This window comes from Fusarium musae, chromosome 4, assembly GCF_019915245.1.
Source record: "Fusarium musae strain F31 chromosome 4, whole genome shotgun sequence".
NCBI classification, from domain to species: Eukaryota; Fungi; Ascomycota; class Sordariomycetes; order Hypocreales; family Nectriaceae; genus Fusarium; species Fusarium musae.
In genome coordinates, this window is record NC_058390.1 from 2,001,193 (window position 1) to 2,012,212 (window position 11,020).

The 11,020-nt window shown below is 50.3% G+C and overlaps 2 protein-coding genes across 2 annotated transcripts; one reads left to right on the top strand and one right to left on the bottom strand.

Moving 5' to 3' along the window:
- Nucleotides 1–4,830: 4,830 nt before the first annotated feature.
- On the top strand, nucleotides 4,831–6,654 carry J7337_005563 (uncharacterized protein; the record flags this gene model as incomplete). Its single annotated transcript, XM_044823239.1, has 2 exons — nucleotides 4,831–6,417; nucleotides 6,481–6,654. 2 exons carry the CDS (start codon nucleotides 4,831–4,833, stop codon nucleotides 6,652–6,654), a joined length of 1,761 nt encoding a protein of 586 aa, XP_044681730.1.
- Nucleotides 6,655–8,486: 1,832 nt separating this feature from the next.
- J7337_005564 (uncharacterized protein) lies at nucleotides 8,487–10,058 on the bottom strand (the record flags this gene model as incomplete). Its single annotated transcript, XM_044823240.1, has 4 exons — nucleotides 8,487–8,636; nucleotides 8,700–9,440; nucleotides 9,650–9,772; nucleotides 10,014–10,058. The coding sequence occupies 4 exons, from the start codon at nucleotides 10,056–10,058 to the stop codon at nucleotides 8,487–8,489; spliced, it is 1,059 nt and encodes a 352-aa protein (XP_044681731.1).
- Nucleotides 10,059–11,020: the final 962 nt, after the last annotated feature.

Consider the following 11,020-nt stretch of genomic DNA (forward strand, 5'->3'; position numbering starts at 1 on the left):
ACGGACTGACGGGACTAAAACTAAAAGGCCAGGATGAAGAGAAAGAACTTCCTGCCCATGCCTGCGCGTAGGTTTTGTCTATGGCCTTGATATTTGGATCTGGCTAATATGGTTTTAGTTATTGCGGCATTCACTCCCCAGGATGTGTTGTCAAATGTCTCACCTGCAATAAATGGTTTTGTAGTGCGAGAGGCAACGGCACCTCGACCCACATTGTGAATCATCTTGTTCGAGCTCGCCATAAAGAGGTTCAACTCCACCCTGAGTCTACGCTGGGTGATACTGTACTCGAATGCTATAACTGTGGAACCAAAAACGCCTTTCTCCTGGGCTTTATTCCAGCAAAGTCCGATACTGTTGTCGTCCTCCTCTGTCGACAGCCTTGCGCCGCCAATACCTCCAACAAGGACATGAACTGGGATACATCACGATGGCAACCCCTCATTGAAGAACGAGCTTTTCTACCTTGGCTTGTCGCGACCCCATCCGACTCCGAACAGCTCCGAGCCCGCCACCTTACGCCTAATATGATTGCCAAATTGGAGGAAATGTGGAAGATCGAGCCTAAGGCGACAGTGGTTGACCTTGAGAAGGCAGCCAGTATTGATGACGACCCTCAACCTGTCTTGCTAAACTATGACGATCCTTATCACTACCAAAACATTTTTGGACCTTTGGTCAAAATGGAATCCGACTACGACAAGAAACTGAAGGAAGCACAATCAGAAGATGGGCTCATCGTGCGCTGGGACTACGGTTTGAACAATAAGCATCTGGTCAGCTTCAACCTGCACAAAATCGAATCCGGAGACGTCAAACTTGCTGTTGGTGATGAAATGCGCCTGCGTTACAAGGGCGAGCTGCGATCTCCTTGGGAAGGAGTTGGTTATGTTATCAAGATCCCGAATAACCAGTCTGATGAGGTCACACTGGAGTTACGCAAGACTGGAAACGAAAAGCTTGTGCCCACTGACTTATCCCACAACTTCTCAGCAGACTACGTTTGGAAAGCTACTTCGTACGATCGCATGCAGTTGGCCATGAAGACATTTGCTGTTGATGATATGAGTGTGTCTGGTTACATTTTCCATACATTGCTTGGCCATGAGGTCCAGCTACAGGTCATGAAGACAAACCTGCCTAAGAAGTGGTCTGCCCCTGGTCTCCCTGATCTCAACCCAAGTCAAGTTGGCGCCATCAAGGCAGTTCTTCAAAAGCCCCTGAGTTTGATTCAAGGCCCTCCTGGAACTGGCAAGACTGTCACATCGGCTACCATCATTTACCACTTAGCCAAGATGAGCGGAAACCAGGTCCTCGTATGTGCGCCTTCCAACGTCGCTGTCGACCAACTCTGCGAGCGTGTTCACCGTACAGGACTCAAGGTTGTTCGTCTCACAGCCAAATCTCGCGAGGATGTCGAATCATCAGTCAGCTTCTTAGCTCTTCATGAGCAGGTGCGCATGTCAGAGCACAACAGCGAGCTTGTCAAACTTTCCCAGCTGAAGAACGAGCTTGGCGAGCTGTCCAGCCAGGATGAGAAGAAGTACAAACAGCTTACCAAGATCGCTGAACGAGATATTCTCAACAACGCTGACGTCGTCTGCTGCACATGCGTGGGAGCTGGCGACCCTCGTCTTTCGAAGATGAAGTTCCGAAATGTTCTGATTGATGAATCGACTCAGTCGGCGGAGCCTGAGTGCATGATCCCTCTTGTTCTTGGATGTAAGCAGGTCGTCCTCGTTGGTGATCACAAGCAGCTTGGCCCTGTTATAATGAACAAGAAGGCGGCCAAGGCTGGCCTTAACCAGTCGCTTTTCGAGCGCTTGGTCAACCTGAAATTGTCGCCTATCCGGCTCAACATCCAATACCGAATGCACCCTTGCCTATCCGAGTTCCCTTCCAACATGTTCTACGATGGTAGTTTGCAGAACGGTGTCACTCATGAGAATCGCCTTCGAAAGGACGTCGACTTCCCTTGGCCCGTCGCAGAGATGCCCATGATGTTCTGGTCTAACCTGGGGCACGAGGAGATTTCTGCCTCTGGAACTTCATACCTCAACCGCACGGAAGCATCCAATGTTGAGAAGGCGGTCACTCGATTTTTTAAGGCCGGCGTTAAACCCGCTGACATTGGCGTTATTACTCCATATGAAGGCCAGCGAAGTTACATCGTGACTACTATGCAGAATTCAGGAACCTACAAAAAGGAATACTATAAGGAAGTCGAGGTCGCATCGGTTGATGCGTTCCAAGGTCGCGAGAAGGACTTTATTGTTCTATCTTGCGTTCGATCCAACGATAATCAGGGCATTGGGTTTTTGTCTGACCCTCGTCGTTTGAACGTGGCCTTGACTCGAGCCAAGTATGGCCTCGTCATCCTGGGCAATCCCAAGGTGCTGTCCAAACATGAGCTTTGGCACAATCTTCTTGTCCACTTCAAGGATCGCAAATGCTTTGTCGAAGGTCCGTTGACCAATCTGCAGGCATGTTTGCTCCAGTTCAGCCGACCCAAGGTTAGTTATCGTCAAAAGAACCAGCAACCACAGTTCGGAGCCGGCAGCTATTCCAATGGAGGACGCTTCAACCCCCCTCCATCTGGTCGAGATTTTGATGCAGGCTCCATGGTTTCCTACATCCCCGACGATGTGTCTTCTGTTCATGGCTCTGCATTTGGAGGTGCCTCTCTTAGCAGCGCCTTCCCTCCCATGTTTTCAAGCTTCACTCCTGATCAATGGCCTGGGCTTCCTGGGGTCACGGCCCCAGGCCGAGGCGGGAAGAGTCGCGGACGTGCTACGGAAAGCATTGCAGGTGAGAGTGTGGCCAACTCCGAATATACGGATGCATCTTCTAGTGTCATCGGAGGTAAAGGTGTTGGCCAGGGCGGTGTTAGTCTTGGAGCAGGGCTCCACGACGCTGTCACAGGCATGCGGCCTGTCTCCTATAGCCAAAGTGATCGGCTCAAACAGTATGTTGAGAGCAGTGGACGCATGGTGCCTGGAAATGGTTATGGACGACGCTTTGATGATGACGAGAAGAGTGTCAGCACGGCATTCCATAGTCAGATTGGAGGAGGCTACGACTGAAGGACAGCATGAGCACTACGGGTAGATGATTCCGATCTTGCTTTTGCATCCCTCAGGGCTCTGCTGCACGACTTGTCAGCACCGCCGGATCATTGAGCGCGGAGGGAGGTTCACATTGTTGTCTTCTTGTGAAGTCTTCCCAGCAAGGCTGACACCTCCAAGACTTGCCCATTTCTGTGGAGACCGTGCCGTGCCCGTTTCATGGGTGACGCCCGGCTGGATAGGCCAGGGCGAAGACAGGAGTCGCATTGCCGGAGGCTCAATCTACGGCGGCCTTTGCAAGGTCGCAGTAGGCCCGGCAGGTGCAGATTGTCTTGATCTCGAGAAAGCAGTGCAATAGTGGAAGGGTCAAGGGACGTGCGTGGTGATTAGAAGTGTTATTCAGAAGTGGCCAGCAACGAAAGACTGCCTTCAGATATCGTCATGCGAGATGAGATGTTGGAAGAAACGCCATGTATGCCGTACTGGCAAACCCCTACATCGAAGAGCTCGCGGGCCACTCACTTGTTTGGTGTTTTTGCACCGTACGTTGAAATTCTGAGTTGGCCTTAGTCAGTCTTTACCAGATAAGTAGATAACAAACTTGAGTCGTTCTTTTGACCTTCAACATCCCATGCAGGAACAAGTGTCGTCGATGTGCAGGTGAGTTCTTGAAAGGCAAGGAATGGTTCATGGAATGTGAAAAAACCCAAGGGCTTTCTGAACAAGGTAGGTAGCGTCACCGTGTCTCTAATCAGAGAACCTACTGTGCGCAAAATATCTACCTAAGGCATGCCAATATAATATGTGGACGTTGAAGTTGCTTTCTTCTGAGCCATTGCTCTACTAGAGAATTAACTTAGGTGTGTGTGTGAGACAGTTCAGCCATCCAATGCCTACCTACCTAGGTAATAGGGTAGGTATATAGTACTTAGTACAGGGGAAACAGATTGGGTCAGGGCCTAACTTTAGGGGCTTGTGATTTACGTTAATGTCTGCAGTATCCATACCTGCAGTTGCTTGTTAACTGTGAACGACTGTGGTGGGGGTCATTACACCAAATCCCGATATCTACCTGGGTACAAGGGTACTTATGAGATCACGCTCCTGCCTCTCCCACCAAGTCCCGTCTCGTCGGGGGACGGAAGGGCCGCCCTTATGGACTTTGAATTTAGGTAATTGAGAATTATGACATTGTTACGGTAGGCAGCAATTGTGAGCACGATAAGCGTCCACTACTAAAGTAATGTACTGTTGAATCTTTCAGGGCTTATTGTATATGTGTACTAATGTACGTGGCTTATTACCTAGTAGCTATAAACAACTAACGCAAGCCTCCCCCCTTATAGGCGCATATGCAACCCTCCCTCCCTTGGAGTTGGCGGACTTGGCTTCCAGTAACAGGACCAATGTCACTCCTTTACTCATTGAGCCTCCACACACGCTTGCGCCGCACATTTCAAGACATTCCCTACCCAAACCAACTCAAGGTCGGCCGCAACTGTGTTTGATTACTACTACGTACTTAGGTAGATAGGTAACTGGGTATTTCTCATGCAAATTACTTTGACTCTTCTTCCCTTTTCCCTCCCTAACATTCGCTACGCGGTGCTTCCATTGCTCGCTTTCTACTTCATGCTTACCTAGTTCGCCCTTCACGTCGCTCCTTTGATCCAATTATTCTTCATCCACCTGCCTCTAATCAGTTGAGATAACTACATTATTTCGACATCTGACCGTTTTACCCCGTAATGCACATATCATAACCATGTTAGCCACGTTTCAAGGACGACCAGGTCGTCGCTACATTATCCTCTTTCTCCTCATCGCTATCACATGGTTCATGATCCATAACTTTCGCCCCTACGAGCGCTATCGTACTGTGAGAATTGGCACATATAACTATCTTCCGAGTAGCTACGATTGGAGCAAGCAACAGGTCTTCCACCCAGTTGAGGATGTCAAGAGCCCACCGAACGGCACGTTCAAACTACTGCCTCGAATTCAGAAAGAGCGCACCGAAGACTATAAAGAAGAAAGCGAAACCACGGCTAGGAAAGCAGCCATCAAGCAAGCATTTACCAAGAGCTGGGAAGCCTACAAGAAGTATGCGTGGGGCTGGGATGAGCTCGCACCCGTCTCCCTCCGTGGAAAGATGACATTTTCTGGTTGGGCTGCCCAAATCATCGATGCTCTCGACACTTTGTGGATTCTTGATATGAAGGATGAATTCAGGGAAGCCGTCAAGGTTGTCGCCATGATCGATTGGTCGCAGACTAGCGACGACTACCTCAATCTGTTCGAGGTGGCTATCCGCCATCTCGGTGGCCTCCTCTCCGCCTACGAGCTTTCTGACGAAGCTGTTCTCCTCGGCAAGGCCATCGAACTAGGCGAAATGCTCTACGCGGCGTTCGATACCCCCAATCGATTGCCATCCCACTGGCTCTATTTCAAGGCTGCCAAGAGTGGTACCCAGCAGGCGGACACATCCATGTCTGGTGCTGCGGGAGGCTCAATGTGCCTCGAGTTTACCCGACTGTCCCAGATCACTGGCAACCCCAAGTACTACGATGCTACTGAGCGCATTAAGCAGTTCTTCTATCGCAACCAGGACAAGACCAAAATTCCTGGCTTATGGCCCCATGTTATGAACTACCGCGATGAGAAAGTTGACGAAGCTCGCTTTACCCTCGGTGCTGGTGCAGATTCGCTCTACGAATATTTGCCCAAGATGCATGCTTTGTTGGGTGGCCTGGATTCTGAATATGTCGAAATGACCACCAAGGCGCTTGATACCGCTGTCAAGCACATTCTATATAAGCCTCGTAACCCTGAGGACTTGGATATCTTGATGTCCGGCAATGTTTTGGCAGGAGAAGAGGGTAGCAAGCCTGAGCTAACTGCTGAGATGCAGCATTTGACATGCTTTGTCGGTGGTACATATGCTCTGGCTGGTAAACTCCTCTCTCGGAGCGACTTCGTTGATCTCGGCTCTCGTCTCACCGCTGGCTGTGTCTGGGCATATGATGCGTTCCCCACCAATATTATGCCCGAAATCGCTCAGCTTGAGGCTTGTGAGTCCATCACCAGCAAGTGCCGCTGGAGTGACAAGCCTGTCGAGAAGAAGGATAAGCTTCCCGAGGGTTTCATTCGAGTTAGAAACTCAGAATACCGCCTGCGCCCCGAGGCCATCGAGAGCGTCTTTTACATGTGGCGCATCACAGGCGACGAAGTCTGGCGGACTGCTGCTTGGCGTATGTGGGAGGGCATCGTCAAGCAGACCGAGACCCAAGAGGCTTTTGCTACAATTAGTGACGTTAACAAGAAGGGGAGCGACAAGCGTGATAACATGGAGGTAGGTTGCGCTCGGTCTCAAATCATTGGCAAAAAAAAAAAAAAACTAACTAACTCTCGCTAGACATTCTGGATGTCAGAAACAATCAAGTACTTCTATCTCACATTTGATGATCCCGACGTTATCAACTTGGATGAGTGGGTGCTCAACACTGAGGCTCATCCCTTGAGGCGTCCCAAGGGTGAGGAAGTTGAGGCTCCCAAGAAAAAGACAACGTGGTGGAAATTTGGCCATTAATCTACAGGCTTTCTTGACCTGGTACAGCTATGGGCTGTTGGTGTTTTAATGGACTACCTTAAAGTGTAACAAGTGCATGATTTTGTTTTTATTGGTATACGAAATACTTGCAGCAATGAACTTTTCTTCCTCTTAACATTACTTCCTGCGTTTTCTGAAGCAAGTCTATACCGAGTTGCGTTATGATGCCTAGGGGTTTCCCACTGGATCAAAGTCGAGACATGTGCTCCTGAAATGATTTGTAACAGTCAATGACGATTCAGAAACAATCTATCCTGCAGCAAATTGATGTCATTGAACATTCAAAGGCGCCCAAGCTGCTATCAATCATCCCGCTACACGCATCACCCCGCCTGACGCATGCTATTTACCTCCAGAGATTACATCATCGACAATAATAACCTACCTTAGGTACCTAGGAACGCCTCCCACTCAATTACCCGAATCTTCTGCAACATTTCCAACGGCTCCCCCTAATTTTTCCTCTACCCTCTCTACCGACCTAGACATTCTCTTTCCTCGGCCGTAATGCGGCATGCCGTTGCGTTCCTCTTCCCTCTGTAGCCTGCGCCCCGCGCCAATTCTTTCAACATGTAGCAATAAACTGCTCCGGTGTCGGACATCAAACATCGTCGCAATTGGGCTGCGAGCTCAGCAGCGAAGAGGGCGGCATGATGAGGTCGCGCGTAAGAATCACTACGAGAGGCTTAAGATAAGGCACGATGCAACACCTGCTGAGATAAAAAAGTACTGCTCCTAACTCTGATGCTTGTGGGGTGCGGGAAGCTGACAGTTCAGGTCTTTCTATTCTCTTTCAAAAACCCACCATCCCGATGCAAATCCATCTGATCCAACCGCATCTTCGACGTTCGCCCTGATCTCCGAATCATATACTGTTCTGTCTGACAAGACTCGTCGAGCAGCCTACGATCGCGATGTCCTTCGTTTGCACCACCACCCACCACAAACTCACTCCCATCGCGGCTCTTACCACTCTCATCAGCCTGGCGGTCGCGCACCGTCAGGTTTGAGTCGCAGGAGAGGTACTTTTCGCGGTCCGCCGCCTAGCTTTTACCGCAGCGGAGGCTGGGGAGAGCAGGCAGATAAGCGTCGCAAGGCCCATGAAGAGAGTACAGGTGGTGGAGGCACATCAACACACGAACACGGCGGATCGCATAGTCGCCAGAAAAGCCCATGGGGTGACCCTTTTAGTCATGAGTCTTCCCATGGGGGAATGGGACCTGGAGATGACCCTTTTGGACACCAGAATGATGTTCCTCACTTTGACAAGGCGGCACACACGCGAACACATCGAAGAGAGGACCAACGGCGCAAAGATAGGAGACAAAGGAGCGCAATGGGCGACGATGACATTGGCTTCGAGACTCAGACAACCACCACGGGCCATTTTATTATCATATCGGGCATTCTCGCCACTGCAATATTGGCGCCCCTCATATATATTCAGTTCATGAGCATTGGGCAGCGAAAAAAGAACAAGACTTGAGCAGGGATGCACTGCAGACAGGAAGACCGGGTGTGTCTCCCAAACAATAAGTGTCATTATCAGGCTTTGAGTTCCTCATCCCTAGATTTTAAGCGGTACCATTACATCAAAATATTTCATAGACGGAATCTATTCCTGGGCAGCACGAAACAACTTGCCATCATATGATCTTCGAGATTTTTTATTGAGCATAATCTACATCCCCGGAGACCACCGCAATGCAAGCCTGAAGGTATGAGGAGCTGCTGAGGGGAAAACAGCTCTGGAGCGGATGTTTTAACGAAGGTTCTCTGTCATTGGGAGATCCAACACTTCTGAGAGAAATTTAGCCCTCGAAGGTGAAGCTGGCACCGAGCTTGTGGGTAGCCTGGTCGAGCTTCTGGGTGTCGAAAGAGCCACCGAGACCCAAGGTGACGCCCTCTCGGAGGAGGACGTTGTAGGCAAGGGCAGCAATACCACGGTCGTTGATCTTGACCTATATTTCGGAGCACGAGTCAGTCACGCATTTCCACAGCACCCGAAGTCTGTGTGTACGAACCTTGGTGAAAGAGACAGGGTCGATGCGGTACTTGCTGGCAACCTCAAGGCCGACAGCGTTACCGGTCTTGGAGTTCCAAGTAGCCTTGGCACCAGCCTCGACCTGTGAGTTGACCTTGTGGTAGTAAGAGGCAGCGAAGACGCTGAGGTTATCAGAGGCGGTGATGGCAGCGCTGTACTGAGGAGCAGCGTAGCCAACAGCAGCACTGTAGGCGGTCAGAGCAGCCTTGTTAGCATCATAACCAGCGGAGGCACCAGCCAGGAAACCCTCGTGGCCAACAACAGCGTCGACGTTGGCAACAGGGCCCTTCAGGAGATCGAAAAAGGCACGGCCGTGGAAACCGGGTTGCTTAAAGTGGAGGTTGAACTTGGCTCCCTTAGCGGCGGTAGCAGGGAGGAAGTTGAAGAGACCCTCAAGCTTGAGTCCCTTGGCGAGGGAGTCGGCGACCTCGATCTTGGTGTCGAGAGCATTGGCGGTGTTCCAGGTCTGGGTAAGGGTCAGGCCTGTACGGGAATAGAACATTAGCAGCTGAGCATAGCCAGGTTGAAGTAACGTCGCAAATCCGACCGGCCAGCCTGATTTAGGCCCGAGGATTCGCGAGACGCTGAGAGAGGGGAGATTCTGTTTGCGGCGGGGTTTGGGTATGGGTTGTGGAGACTGAGATGGTGAAAGCGAAGAAGGTGTTGAAGAAAAAGATGGTGATGCCGTACCGGTAGGCTTGTCGGTGTATTTTCCCTCAATCTGGAAACTAGAGTCAGTAACCCGAAGACAGAAAAAAGAACATCCCAAAGGGCAAGGCCGTTTTCTCGTTTCGATAAGAGCTCGTTTGTGATGAAGATGTGAATCGAATTGGTCAACAGCACCAAAAGCCGCGGTTGACCGAATACTAGCTTCCGAACCACCGAGGAACAACGGCTTGCCATTGGGTTTGCGGAAATGGGAATGCTTACAGCAGCAGAGGTGGCCTTCTCGTGGCTCGACTTGCCAGTAACCTTGAAAGCAACACCGTTGGGGGCGGTGTCCTTGAACTCGAAGGTGGTGGCAGAGAGATGGTAGAAATCCTTGTTGAGGAGCTGTGAACGGCGCAAGAGTTAGCAGAGGTCGTAAACTTCAAGAATCTGTAGTAGTAGATGATCATGCGGAGCAGACCAATGCAACAGGGGATCTTGCGACTGATGCTCCAATCCACTCCATGATATGAGCTCCGAAAGCGCGAAAAATGAACAGCTCAATTCTCGATATTGTCACAGCCCAAGAAAATCAAAACAGAGGAATCCGAGGTGTCGAGACGACGGAGGGGAGATAGAAGCATACATCGTTGGCCGGCTTGGCAATGTCGGAGAAGGCAGGAACAGACATGGTTGCGGTGGATGGTATCAGGAGATATAAGTGTCAAAGGAAAGTTGTGATGAAAATGAAGTTGGAATTTCGACAGAGATGTGAGAGAAACGAACGGACGGGGTAGGAGAGTGGGAGATGATGGAGCCTACCTTATTAGGTACCTTTCCTAGCATGGGAAGACTCACACAGGGCTGATCTCTTACACAGGGCTTTCTTGTTGGGGAACCCCGCTGGAACCAGCTCATGCTCAGTGCATAGCTAGGGAAGCTCTCGTGCGCTAGGCCCTAAAGACGCCCTGTGCGGCGCCTAGCAAGGAATTGGATTTGCACATGGGTAGCCCAAGTCGGCTGATGTCGGGACTGTGTCACATTGTCACTTGGCCGGGTGATAAAAACGCAGCGTTTAGCTGGAGATCATGTAATTAATTTAAGCCATATCCCCCAGAGCCAGGGCCCACGTGGAGGGGTAATGAACAATGGCAACGAAAAGAGTTGGTCAAAGACGAAGGAGAGAAGTCAATTGGATGATAGGCAACATCCATTTCCCGAGGGACAGACCAGACCAGACCATCCATGATCGCAACCTCAAATCCCCTCCACTAGGTAGGTAGGTAGGTACCTTAGGTTGGGAGTCATTGCCTGATCCTCCTGATTTCAGGCTTCGTACAGACGAGATGTCATTGTGTTAGTAGTAGAGCTTTGGGGTGTCAAGTCCATTCGATGCAATCATCTCGCTGCCCAACGAGTCCTTCATCATCATCGTGTCCTTCCATCCATATCCCTTATTCAGTTTGCATGTTGTCAACGCATGAACAGCTCAGAGGCTAACAACTAACAACTCATGTGACTCCATCACTAACTGCCCACTACTAGCAGCTGAAACAGCACTTCAGACCCATTAGTTTGATAGGCATTGCCTGCAAGGAGGCTGAGGTACTCCGTACTTCCCAAGGTATACCAAAAACGTTTTCTGATAAATCC